Raw genomic sequence first — 14,551 nt, 5'->3', positions numbered from 1 at the left:
CTCCGTACACCTTTCACACGCTGCTCTGCTCCGTACAGACCTCACACACACGGCTAAGCTCCGTACACCTTTCACATGCTGCTCCGCTCCGTACACTTCGTACACACGCGGCTGTGCTCCATACACATCGTACACACGACTCTGCTCCTTACACCTTTCACACTCTGCTCCGATCTGCACACCTCTTACACACATGGCTCCGCTCCGTACACGTCTTACACACACGACTCCGCTCCATACACCTTTCACACGCTGCTCCGATCCATACACCTCGTACACACACGACTCTGCTACGTACACCTCGTACACACACGATTCTGCTCCGTACACCTTTCACACGCTGCTCTGCTCCGTACAGACCTCACACACACATGGCTAAGCTCCGTACACCTTTCACATGCTGCTCCGCTCCGTACACTTCGTACACACGCGGCTGTGCTTCATACACATCGTACACACGACTCTGCTCCTTACACCTTTCACACTCTGCTCCGATCTGCACACCTCTTACACACATGGCTCCGCTCCGTACACGTCTTACACACACGACTCCGCTCCATACACCTTTCACACGCTGCTCCGATCCATACACCTCGTACACACACGGCTCTGCTACATCCACACTGTAAACACCTCCTGACCTCACACATACGCTTACCCTCGTCCAGCGTCATGACAACTAGCAGAGTCCTGTACACGGAGGTCCTCCCAATCATGTGACCCGCTGACTCCTCCCATCCTGTGACCTCATCACAGGTCCTGTGCGCACAGAGCAGCCAATATGTGGTGTGCTGCTCTGCGGGTGCAGGGACTCAGGGAGCTGACCGGGTGATATACACACCTCCCAACTAGTGCAGGACAACTAATCTCCTGCCCCGGATCGCAGGGCTGACTGTTATAATCGGGACAGTCCCGCTGGATCCGGGACGGTTGGGAGGTATGCTGGTATCTTCAGTATTATATTAAAACGACAGGGTTGTCAGCACTGTGAGAGCATACCTGCTATCTTCAGTACTAGATCAGAATGACAGAGTAGACAGCAGTGTCAGCAATCTCATCTTTCCTGTGCACACCTAGTTTCTCTAGTATTAAATCAGACAGGGTGAGAGCAGCTTCTTCCTACCTCACTATCTCTGGTATCTCCAGGGATCAGATCAGATTTCAGGGTAGACAGCAGTCTGAGCAGCTTCTTCTTACCTTAGCATTCCTGCCTGTATCTCCACTATTAGATATTAGATCATATAGATAGTGTGAGCAGCTTGTTCTTACCTCAGGACCCCTGTTTTCTTCAATATTAGACCAGAATATCTATGGTGAGCACATCTTCCTACACAAAAGGGAGCAGAGCTTTCTACTGCACATGCTCACGGTCAGCTACCCTATAAACCAGTGGTCTCCAACCTTTCTTACCTCGAAAGCCACATTCATCTATGATGAAGGGTCATAAGCAACTTCCAGAAGCCCCTGAGTAATGACATACAGCTCCTGCTTCTACCACAGTAGTGACACCCAGAGCCCCAATTGTCAGTATAATGACAACTAATGCTTTCCCACAGAAATCACAAGGAATCTGAATATTTACATCCAGACTCTCATTCAGTATACTCGCATGAAGCACTTGCATCAAGCTTCACCTCTTATGACTGGCAGTGTCATCCTATTTCCAGCCTACCTATCTAAACCCCCAAGACCAGCATATGCACATCCAGATCTGCACTTCTGTGTGGGGCTACTCACAAAAGTCACCATCTGGAGACCTGCTTTTCATAACAGTTAGAACTGGTGCTAATATAACAAGCTGGCATACATCTGTGAGGCACACATCATGGGCCCGCAAGTCACAGGTGGTTGGGGACAGCTGTTATAAGCATTGTAGGACATTCCTGTCAGAGGTAACAAAACGGCGAACATTTTAATTGCTGATTGAAGGTATTAAGGAATTTATTTATAATGATATTTCCTTTAGTTACTTGTATCTATTCCCTTTAAAAGGAAGCCATCATCAGAAAACACATTTTTGTGTCAAATGTATTGTTTCATTATTTTTTACAATGTTTTTTTTTTTACTATTTCAGAATCAGTATTAAAAATAAAAAAAAATAGAAATCTTGCAATTTTCTTACTGGTCATTGTGGCTGTGTAATCTTTCACTTTTGTTGTTTCAGGAAAGAACGCATGTACAGTGGGGCAAAAAAGTATTTAGTCAGTCAGCAATAGTGCAAGTTCCACCACTTAAAAAGATGAGAGGCGTCTGTAATTTACATCATAGGTAGACCTCAACTTTGGGAGACAAACTGAGAACAAAAAATCCAGAAAATCACATTGTCTGTTTTTTTAACATTTTATTTGCATATTATGGTGGAAAATAAGTATTTGCTCAGAAACAAACAATCAAGATTTCTGGCTGTCACAGACCTGTAACTTCTTCTTTAAGAGTCTCCTCTTTCCTCCACTCATTACCTGTAGTAATGGCACCTGTTTAAACTTGTTATCAGTATAAAAAGACACCTGTGCACACCCTCAAACAGTCTGACTCCAAACTCCACTATAGTGAAGACCAAAGAGCTGTCAAAGGACACCAGAAACAAAATTGTAGCCCTGCACCAGGCTGGGAAGACTGAATCTGCAATAGCCAACCAGCTTGGAGTGAAGAAATCAACAGTGAGAGCAATAATTAGAAAATGGAAGACATACAAGACCACTGATAATCTCCCTCGATCTGGGGCTCCACGCAAAATCCCACCCCGTGGGGTCAGAATGATCACAAGAACGGTGAGCAAAAATCCCAGAACCACGCGGAGGGACCTAGTGAATGAACTGCAGAGAGCTGGGACCAATGTAACAAGGCCTACCATAAGTAACACACTACGCCACCATGGACTCAGATCCTGCAGTGCCAGACGTGTCCCACTGCTTAAGCCAGTACATGTCTGGGCCCGTCTGAAGTTTGCTAGAGAGCATTTGGATGATCCAGAGGAGTTTTGGGAGAATGTCCTATGGTCTGATGAAACCAAACTGGAACTGTTTGGTAGAAACACAACTTGTCGTGTTTGGAGGAAAAAGAATACTGAGTTGCATCCATCAAACACCATACCTACTGTAAAGCATGGTGGTGGAAACATCATGCTTTGGGGCTGTTTCTCTGCAAAGGGGCCAGGACGACTGATCCGTGTACATGAAAGAATGAATGGGGCCATGTATCGTGAGATTTTGAGTGCAAACCTCCTTCCATCAGCAAGGGCATTGAAGATGAAACGTGGCTGGGTCTTTCAACATGACAATGATCCAAAGCACACCGCCAGGGCAACGAAGGAGTGGCTTCGTAAGAAGCATTTCAAGGTCCTGGAGTGGCCTAGCCAGTCTCCAGATCTCAACCCTATAGAAAACCTTTGGAGGGAGTTGAAAGTCCGTGTTGCCAAGCGAAAAGCCAAAAACATCACTGCTCTAGAGGAGATCTGCATGGAGGAATGGGCCAACATACCAACAACAGTGTGTGGCAACCTTGTGAAGACTTACAGAAAACGTTTGACCTCTGTCATTGCCAACAAAGGATATATTACAAAGTATTGAGATGAAATTTTGTTTCTGACCAAATACTTATTTTCCACCATAATATGCAAATAAAATGTTAAAAAAACAGACAATGTGATTTTCTGGATTTTTTTTCTCAGTTTGTCTCCCATAGTTGAGGTCTACCTATGATGTAAATTACAGACGCCTCTCATCTTTTTAAGTGGTGGAACTTGCACTATTGCTGACTGACTAAATACTTTTTTGCCCCACTGTACATAGCTACAATGGTCAGACCGTTACCCTATATTTTGTATTCAAGCATAAAATGAGCCCGGGCAAAGGTTATTATGAAGGGAAAGGATTGGGGACAGGTGTGACATTGCCAATTGTGAATGCCGGATGCTTTATCTGCTGTATGATATTGCTTATCATTAATCCTGCCTCTAATAGCCTTGCAGAAAACGCTTCCTGAAAGTACAGTGGGTACGGAAAGTATTCAGACCCCTTTAAAAATTTCACTCTTTGTTTCATTGAAGCCATTTGCTAAATTCAAAAAAGTTTATTTTTTTCCTCATTAATGTACACTCTGCACCCCATCTTGACTGAAAAAAAATCAGAAATGTAGCAATTTTTGCATATTTATTGAAAAAGAAAAACTGAAATATCACATGGTCATAAGTATTCAGACCCTTTGCTCAGACACTAATATGTAAGTCACATGCTGTCCATTCCCTTGTGATCCTCCTTGAGATGGTTCTACTCGTTCATTGGAGTCCAGCTGTATTTAATTAAACTGATAGGACTTGATTTGGAAAGGGACATGTCTATATAAGACCTCACAGTACATGTTAGACCAAATGAGAATCATGAGGTCAAAGGAACTGGCCAAGGAGCTCAGAGACAGAATTGTGGCACGGCACAGATCTGGCCAAGGATATAAAACAATTTCTGCAGTACTCAAGGTTCCTAAGAGCACAGTGGCCTCCATAATCATTAAATGGAAGAATTTGGGACCACCAGAAGTCTGGCCAAACTGAGCGATCGTCGGAGAAGAGCCTTGGTGAAAGAGGTAAAGAAGAACCCCAAGATCGCTGTGGCTGAGCTCCAGAAATGCAGTAGGGGGATGGGAAAAAGTTCCACAAAGTCAACTATCACTGCAGCCCTCTACCAGTCGGGCCTTTATGGCAGAGTGGCCCGATGGAAGCCTCTCCTCAGTGCAAGACATATGAAAGCCCGCATAGAGTTTGCTAAAAAACACATGACAGACTCCCAGACAATGGGAAATAAGATTCTTTGGTCTGATGAGACTAAGATAGACCTTTTTGGTGATAATTCTAAGCGGTATGTGTGGAGAAAACCAGGCACTTCTCATCACCTGCCCAATACAATCCCAACAGTGATACTTTGTTGTGGCATCATCATGCTATGGGGGTGTTTTTCAGCTGCAGGGACAGGACGACTGGTTGCCATTGAAGGAAACATGATTGTGGCCAAGTACATAGATATCCTGGATGAAAACCTCTTCCAGAGTGCTCTGGACCTCAGACTTGGCAGAAGGTTCACCTTCCAAGAAGACAATGACCCTAAGCACACAGCTAAAATAACAAAGGAGTGGCTTCAGAACATCTCTGTGACCATTCTTGACTGACCCAGTCAGAGCCCTGACCTAAACCCAATTGAGCTTCTCTGGAGAGACCTGAAAATGGCTGTCCACCAACGTTCACCATCCAACCTGACGGAACAGGAGATAATCTGCAAGAAAGAATGGCAGAGGATCCCCAAATCCAGGTGTGAAAAACTTGCTGCGTCATTTCCAAAAAGACTGTACTAGCTCAAAAGGGTGCTTCTACTCAATACTTAGCAAAGGGTCTGAATACTTCTGACCATTCAGTTTTTCTTTTTTAATACTTTTGCTAAATTTCTACATTTCTGGATGGGGTGCAGAGTGTACATTAATGAGAAAAAAATGAACTTTTTTGAATTTACCAAATGGCTGCAATGAAACAAAGAGTGAAAAATTTAAAGGGGTCTGAATACTTTCCGTACCCACTGTATGAGAATAAAAATTATGTACTGACAAGTGCAAGAAAAAAAGTTCACCAATGACAATTGCAGGATTACTAATTTCGTTTTTTTCTATTGTGATGCAAAAAAAATATAACCAGTTATTTTAAAAATGCATGAAAAGCAAAACCAGAATAAAACAACAGGTAATTTTCTGATGACAGCTTCCCTTTAAGGACAAGCAATGCTTAGGCTTACCACATGAGGGCTTACCAACCTGACGGAACAGGAGATAATCTGCAAGAAAGAATGGCAGAGGATCTCCAAATCCAGGTGTGAAAAACTTGCTGCGTCATTTCCAAAAAGACTACTAGCTCAAAAGGGTGCTTCTACTCAATATTTAGCAAAGGGTCTGAATACTTCTGACCATTCAGTTTTTCTTTTTTAAAGGGAACCTGTCACCCCGAAAATCGCGGGTGAGGTAAGCCCACCGGCATCAGGGGCTTATCTACAGCATTCTGTAATGCTGTAGATAAGCCCCCGATGTTACCTGAAAGAGGAGAAAAAGACGTTAGATTATACTTACCCAGGGGCGGTCCCGCTGCTGGTCAGGTCGGATGGGCGTCTCTGGTCCGCTGCGGCGCCTCCCATCTTCTATCCATGACGTCCTCTTCTGATCTTCAGCCACGGCTCCGGCGCAGGCGTACTTTGTCTGCCCTGTTAAGGGCAGAGCAAAGTACTGCAGTGCGCAGGCGCCGGGCCTCTCTGACCTTTCCGGCGCCTGCGCACTGCAGTACTTTGTTGTGCCCTCAACAGGGCAGACAAAGTACGCCTGTGCCGAAGCTGTGGCTGAAGATCAGAAGAGGACGTCTTGTAATAAAGATGGGAGGCGCCACAGCGGACCAGAGACGCCCATCTGACCTGACCAGCAGCGGGACCGCCCCTGGGTGAGTATAATATAACGTCTTTTTCTCCTCTTTCAGGTAACATCGGGGGCTTATCTACAGCATTACAGAATGCTGTAGACAAGCCCCTGATGCCGGTGGGCTTACCTCACCCGCGATTTTCGGGGTGACAGGTTCCCTTTAATACTTTTGCTAAATTTCTACATTTCTGGATGGGGTGCAGAGTGTACATTAATGAGAAAAAAAATAACTTTTTTGAATTTACCAAATGGCTGCAATGAAACAAAGAGTGAAAAATTTAAAGGGGTCTGAATACTTTCCGTACCCACTGTATGAGAATAAAAAATTATGTACTGACAAGTGCAAGAAAAAAAGTTCACCTATGACAATTGCAGGATTACTAATTTCGTTTTTTTCTATTGTGATGCAAAAAAAAATATAACCAGTTATTTTAAAAATGCATGAAAAGCAAAACCAGATTAAAACAATAGGTAATTTTCTGATGACAGCTTCCCTTTAAGGACAAGCAATGCTTAGGCTTACCACATGAGGGCTTTTTGACGCTTTGGCCACTGCATCTCCTCGATCAGAAAGATATCTAAAGAAGGCAATAATAACATGATTTCAAGTTTGTCATGTTTCTTCCATTCGCCATAGGAGTAGAAACATGCAGAAAGACACACACTTACACACCTTGGCATACTACTAATAAGGGTATTAATAGTGTGCTGCTATGCTGGATGTACTTGTATACGCAAATTCATCAAGATCCTCTGTTGGCAGTTCCTTTTGCAATTGCCAACCAGTGATGTCATAGATGTTGTAGGATAGCGTTTACTGCATGTGTTGGGGGACACTCGCTTGGCAATGGGATTGAAGCTCACAGAAACATATTCTCACAAAAACAGTCTATTCCGGTTTATTTAAACATCATAAACCGCACCGTAGGCCATGTTGCACATCAAAGAGCTAACACATAGTCGATAGCACTTCATATTAGACGGCTTTAACTCGCAGTCACTAAACACGCCGGACCTCTTTGTCCAATAAGCACCAACAGACATCATTAAGTTGCAGTCTCTAAACATGCTGGACCTTACTCCATCCAGTTACCATGAGTGACCGCACAGTTCATTAACTGACCCTCGTCAGTGCACACAGTTCCCCTAACTCTTGGTTACCTTCCTGGAGCTTCTGCTCCACATGCTGACTCCTTGTCAGTTCTCACTCCCAGGAAAACTGCCTTACTGGGATCACTGTCCCAGACCATGCCTTGCTCACCAGGCCACCTGACAGTCCAGACCCGCAGAAGGAACACTAGCTTCCCCAACGCAGTGCCGTCACAGACTCTGCACATAGGGCCTCTCCATGTGCTATTCAGGAAGTCCACTCCTTGGACCTTCCAACACACAGGCCTTCAGATCCATGGCCTCACTATGTGCTTTTCCAGGAATCTGATCCTACTCCCAGGATCTTCCAACACAGGCCATCCAGGACCTTACACTCTGACCATTCAGGTCCATACACTCTGAACACAGAGCCCATGTGACCCAAACCCTGGTCACATTATGTAGCTGTAACCACCTCCATAGGTGGGAGGTGTGTGGTTAGTCAGACCCGCCCAGCTCTCCGACCTGAAACCCTCCCTTTAAACTAAACAAATACTTGTCGGACTACAGGTCCCAGAACAACAACATTACTAGCTTACAGCGCAGAGGACCTCCTCTGCGACACATACCGGCCATCACAATTACTCCCATGGCCTCAATACACCTCCGTGTGTATTCTGAGAACATACAGCGTCCCCTAGCTGTAACAGGGGTCACTGCATGACAATGTGCTTAATTGGAGACAATTCCTGAGCCCTGTCTATTCAGACCAGCGGAAGGGGAGAAACCGCTGGTGACCTGCCGGTCTGACTAGTCTCCAGTGCAGCTTTTAAAATAAGTTTTTCTTTGAAACTCCACAGCATTTCAGAGTCAAACATATCTGCCAGAGAAAATAAAGCCAAAGCAGAAAAGCACAATGCAAAACTGCTCAGGTTTCTAGCTCAAGAATAAAAATGGAAGATAAAAATAATTTAATGGCTAGAAAAAGTGTTACTCTTTATATTCGCACACATGACAGCTTATCCTGAAAAGTTACCTAAAAGTGCAGTTATACGTTAGTGCTTTCGCTTGCCATTTAGAAATGACACTTACTTTGATATCTGAGTATGAGATGCATCTATCTTGGTCCTCACACTTGTCATTAGTTCAAATACTTTTTCCTAAGAACATAAGAAGATGAATTTGGTAACATTCAATATAAATTACAGTGTTACATCATGTACGAGGATCACTCGGCTCACCTGAACTGCAACGCCAAAGTTATTCCCGTCCTCAATCTGTGGAATCTGAAGCTGCAGCCAAAGAGTAATCTGAGAAGGACATAACATACAGAGTATAGAAGTGCTTATCCGACGTCTTGCCATTTTTCATTTTTAGCTACCACATTTTCTCATCTTCCAGCCTATACCCTCAATGCTATTATGTTCCAGCTTGCCACTATCTCTTACCGTAACCAAATTTTCCTTTAATTGCTGAATTTCTATCTTGATCTTTCTTTGCAAACTTGTGATTTTGTCATTGCAGGAAACTGGACCACAGGGAGGGCCTGAAGAAAGAAGTATAATACATTAAATGGAAACGTTTAGGATGGCTCCGAATGACCAATAAACTGCTATATAAAATAGGCCATACATTTTTGGTATTTATTGTCAAATATTTATTGCATGTGATAGGTGGTAGAATGGTTCTCAACATAAAAATGCTTTAACCCCTTAACATCCAATGACGTGCAGTGTTCGTCATTGGATGCCTCCCCCTATTTGGTGTGGGCTCCGGCGATGAGCCCGCACCTTTTCTGGCACATGATAGTTGATTCGATCAGCTTTCATGTGCCCCTAACAGCCGCGGGTGGAATGGCGATTCACCCGCAGCTGTTAACATGTTAAATGCCGCTGTCAAGCTCTGACAGCGGCATTTAACATGCACGTCCAGGAAGCGTGTCCTGACCTTCTCCCATTGGCACCCATGTCACATGACCGCAGGTCACAGATGGGTTGGCATGACAACCCGGGGTCTGAAGGAGACCCCTGTGGTTGTCATAGCCGGATAACTATGAGTGCCCCCCAACGGTCGGCATTCATAGCAAGTGAGCATTTCTGCTACATCGAGCAGAGCTGAAGCCCTGCTCTTTGTAGCAAAAACTATCAGATGATCGCAGCTTCTAGTCTTCCATGGGGACTATTGAAGCAAGTAAACAGTACAAAAAAATTTTTTTAAAAATATAAAAAATATTTGGTATCGCCGTATTCAGAATCGTCTGATCTATCAATATATAAAAAGAATTAATCCGATTGGTAAAAGGCATGAGAAAAAAAATCAAAACCTCAGAATTATGTTTTTTTGGTTGCTGCAACCTTGCAATAAAATGCAATAACAGGCGATCAAAAGAATGTATCTGCACCAAAATGGTATCATTAAAAACGTCAGCTCGCCATGCAAAAAATAAGCCGTCACCCAACCCCAGATCCCGAAAAATGGGTCTTGGAAAATGGTGACATTTTTTTTCTTTACAAACTTTGGATTTTTTTTTCACCACTTAAATAAAAAAGAGGGATTTTTGGTTCTTACCGTAAAATCTCTTTCTTGGAGCCTTCATTGGGGGACACAGGTAACCATGGGTGTATGCTGCTGTCACTAGGAGGCTGACACTATGCAAATAAAGAAGTAGCTCCTCCCCGGCAGTATACACCCTCCGACAGGCACCAGGCAACTCAGTTGGTGCAAAAGCAGTAGTAGGAACAGGTAATATAAAAACTCAACCTATGTACCAACCCACAACAACGGCACGTTAGCCAACACGGTACAACTTCAAGGGAGGGTGCTGTGTCCCTCAATGAAGGCTCCAAGAAAGAGATTTACGGTAAGAACCAAAAATCCCTCTTTCTTTCTCGCTTCATTGGGGGACACAGGTAACCATGAGACGTCCAAAAGCAGTCCCTAGGGCGGGATATTCTGCAGAAAAAGAGGAGTTAGGTCGGCCGGTGAGAAACCGCCGCCTGCAGTATCCTCCTACCCAGGCTCGCGTCCGCGGAAGCCTGAGTATGCACCCCGTAGAATTTAACAAAGGTGTGCATGGATGACCACGTTGCGGCCTTGCAAACCTGCGAGGCCGAAGCTTGGTGACGAACTGCCCAGGAAGCTCCCACTGGGTAGAGTGAGCCCTCACCCCCGAAGGAGACTGCTTGTCCTGGGCACGGTATGCCTCCAGAACCGCCGAACGGATCCAACGAGCAATCGTGGTCTTGGAGGCGGGAAGTCCCTTTCGACGCCCATCTGAGACGACGAACAGAGGATCGGCCTGACGAAAAGAGGCAGTTCTGGCGAGGTAAATCCGGATAGCCCTAACCACATCCAACATGTGAAGCGATTTCTCCAAGGGATGAACCGGGGAAGGGCAAAAGGAAGGGAGGACAATGTCCTCGTTGATGTGAAAGGATGAGACTACCTTCGTTAAGAAGGAAGGAACCGGACGAAGAACCACCTTGTCCTGATGCAGGACTAGAAAGGGAGAACGACAGGATAATGCCGCCAGTTCTGACACCCTTCTGATGGAGGTGATGGCGACCAAAAAGGCTACCTTCCAGGATAGAAGCGAGAAGGAAACGTCCTGAAGCGGTTCAAAGGGCGCCCGCTGGAGGGCGTCTAAGACGAGATTGAGATCCCAAGGCTTGACAGGAGAAAGGTAAGGGGGAGCTATATGAGCAACCCCCTGGATGAAGGTCCTCACCTGAGGTAGGGAAGCTAGGTCTCTTTGAAAAAGAATGGATAGGGCGGAAATCTGACCCTTCAAGGTGCTAAGGGAAAGACCCGAATCTAGGCCCGTTTGAAGGAAGCTGAGAAGGGAAGGAAGGGAAAAGGTCATAGGAAACAGATTGTTGTCCTGGCACCACTGAAAAAAGGCCTTCCAACATCTATGGTAAATACGCGAGGAAGCCGGTTTCCTCGCCCTTATCATAGTCTGGATGACGCTATGCGAAAAACCCGCGTTTATCAGGACCGCGGCCTCAACAGCCATACCGTTAAATTCAGAGACCGATAATTCGGGTGGGAGAGGGGCCCCTGCGAAAGAAGGTCCGGAAGATCTGGAAGCCTCCACGGAACGTCCGATAGCATGTTCACCAGTTCCGCGTACCAGGCCCTGCGAGGCCAATCTGGCGCTACCAAGAGTAGGGGGACTCCTTCTGTCTTGATCTTTTTTGCTACCCTTGGGATCAAGGGGAGAGGCGGGAACAGATAGGGCATCCGGAACTGGGCCCATGAGATCACGAGAGCGTCGCATCCGACGGCCCTCGGATCCCGAGATCTGGGGACGTATTGGGGAACCTTGTGGTTTGCCCGGGAGGCCATCAAGTCTACGTCTGGAACGCCCCACTGCTGGCAAATCTGGCTGAAGATTGCGGGAAGAAGAGACCACTCGCCCGCAACGATGCCCTGGCGACTTAGAAAGTCAACCTCCCAATTGTCCACCCCTGGAAGGTGGACGGCCGACAGAGAGGGGACGTGATCCTCCGCCCATCTGAGAATTTTTGCCACTTCAGTCATGACTTGACTACTGCGAGTGGTGGTTTATGTATGCCACGGCCGTGGCATTGTCCGACTGAATGCGGACCGACTTTTCAGAGAGGAGGGGCTCCCAGCAGATGAGGGCTAGGAAGATGGCTCTGATTTCCAAGAGGTTGATAGGGAGGTGCGCCTCCTGAGCCGTCCAGCGGCCCTGGGCTGTGAGGTGGAGAAAGACCGCTCCCCAACCCTGGAGACTGGCGTCGGTGGTAATCACCTGCCAGTGGGGAGGGAGGAATGACCTCCCGCGCAGAATGGAGGTGGACAGCGTCCACCAAGAGAGGGACTGCCTCACCTTGTAAGAGAGGCGAAAGGGACGGTCCAGGGAAAACGGATTCCTGTCCCAGGCAGATAGAAGGGCCAGCTGGAGGGGACGAGAGTGGAACTGGGCATAGGGGACCGCCTCGATAGAAGCGACCATTTTCCCCAGAACCCTCATAGCGAGGCGGAGAGACGGAGGATTCGGGCCCTTTAGTGCTCTGACACCCCGACGAAGAGAAAGGAACTTCCCCTTGGGGAGGAAGACCTGAGCCTGAGAGGTGTCGAATTCCATGCCCAGGAACTCCAGACGCTGGGTTGGAATCAAGGAAGACTTCTGGTAGTTGATTAACCAGCTGAGGCAAACTAGCGAGTCCAGAGTAAGCTGGAGGCTCTGGCTGCAATCCCGATGAGACGAGCCCTTGATAAAGAGGTCGTCGAGGTATGGGATTACTAGGATCCTCTTTGAGCGCAGAATGGCCATGACAGCTGCCATGACCTTCGTGAAGACCCTGGGAGCAGATGCCAGCCCGAAAGGGAGGGCCGTGAACTGGTAATGATGCTCGTGGATCGCGAACCGGAGGAACCTCTGATGCTGTACGCAAATCGGAACGTGAAGGTACGCATCCCGAATGTCCACTGAGCACAGAAACTCTCCCGGCTCCATGGACGCGATGACTGAGCGCAGAGATTCCATTTTGAAGCACCGAATCCGAAGATGGCGGTTCAATCGCTTGAGATCCAAAATCGGACGTAGAGAGCCGTCCTTTTTTGGAACCACGAACAGGTTTGAGTAAAAACCCGAAAATCGTTCGCAAGAAGGCACAGGTAATACGACTCCTGAGGTGAGGAGTGACTCGACGGCCTGGAGAAGCCCTTGGAGATGAGAGGGCTGTATGGGAGGACGAGAGAGCATGAAACGGCTTCCTGGGGGCGAAGAAAATTCTATTTTGTAGCCTGACGTGACGATCTCCCTGACCCAGGCGTCGTCGACTACTGAAAGCCAAACTTCTGAGAACAGAAGAACGCGGCCTCCCACCCTGGAAGGAGTTCCAGGTGGGGGCAACCCGTCATTTATTAGAAAACCTGTGGCCCCGAGATCCCGATTGTTTTGCGGGGTGGCTCTTGGCTCTCCAACGCGGTGGAGGCCTGAAAGAAGGTTTTCTTCTGTCCCCTTGTGACGAGGAACGGTCCTGGGTGGGATTTCCTGAAGAGGCAAAGGACCGAAAGGGATGAAAGGACTGAGGGCCCCTCCTCTTGAAGGGATGTTTCGGCTTGGACTGGGGTAAAGAGGTACTTTTACCTCTTATCATTTGATCTAGTTGTGTGCCGAAGAGTCTGGAACCCTGGAAAGGTAGACCAGTGAGCGATTTCTTAGAAGCGGGGTCAACGTTCCACGCCTTTAGCCAAGGAATCCGGCGAATGGAGACAATATTGCCGTTAGCCCTGGTAGAGCAGGCCGCTGCATCGAGGGAGGCATTCATGAGGTATTTTCCTGCCAGCAAAATCTGATCCGCTAATTCGGACAGTTCCTCAGCAGGAGCAGAAGCTAAAATGCCCCTGCGCAGGGTCTTGGCCCAGGCTGATACAGCCTTGGCTACCCATGACGAGGCGAAACTAGGGCAAAGGGAGGCTCCGGAAGCCTCAAATGCCGATTTTGCTAGTGCCTCGATCTGTCTGTCCGTGGGGTCCTCAAGGGAAGCCACGTCCGGGATAGACAGAACTGTCTGCGAGGATAGCCTGGACACAGGTGGGTCGACCTTAGGAGACTCGGACCATTTGGAGACAAGGTCGGAGTGAAAAGGGTATAATACGTCAAGCCGTTTCCTGCCAGGGAAACGCTTGCCAGGGTTTTCCCAGTGTGTAGAGGTAGTGTTGTCAAACTCCTTGTGATTAGGAAAAAACCTAGAGGGACGTTTAATCCGTTTAAACGCAACGGAGACGTCCTGAGAGCTTGCTTCAACCTCCTTAAGTTCCAGCATCTGAATGATAGCTGAAATAAGGCAATCAACCATCTCCTGTGTTCCGGAAGTCTGATCTGCATCCGAGTCAGATTCCGACTGAGAGGATAGATCAGACCCGACGTCCGCCTGCGAGGAGGGGGAACGGGCAGATAGAGGAATCCCATCCAGGGAACTGGACGAGGATCTAGATAAGGTCCGTTTTCTGTCTCTTTTGTCTGGTCTGCCTCTGTGAGGGTCC

The 14,551-nt window shown here is 47.1% G+C and overlaps 1 protein-coding gene across 1 annotated transcript in view; it reads right to left on the bottom strand.

Moving 5' to 3' along the window:
• The window catches only part of PSME1 (proteasome activator subunit 1), a 73,911-nt gene that overhangs the window by 14,954 nt on the left and 44,406 nt on the right, over window positions 1-14,551 (bottom strand). Inside the window, exons 6-9 of the mRNA XM_069761860.1 lie at window positions 8,980-9,077; window positions 8,773-8,841; window positions 8,624-8,691; window positions 6,966-7,020 (exon numbers count right to left, since the gene is read on the bottom strand). Coding sequence (XP_069617961.1) covers window positions 6,966-7,020; window positions 8,624-8,691; window positions 8,773-8,841; window positions 8,980-9,077 — 290 coding nt within the window. The remainder of the gene's footprint in view (window positions 1-6,965; window positions 7,021-8,623; window positions 8,692-8,772; window positions 8,842-8,979; window positions 9,078-14,551) is intronic.

Source organism: Ranitomeya imitator, chromosome 1 (genome assembly GCF_032444005.1).
Source record: "Ranitomeya imitator isolate aRanImi1 chromosome 1, aRanImi1.pri, whole genome shotgun sequence".
Lineage (NCBI taxonomy): Eukaryota > Metazoa > Chordata > Amphibia > Anura > Dendrobatidae > Ranitomeya > Ranitomeya imitator.
This window is presented reverse-complemented; position numbering and strand designations above follow the sequence as displayed.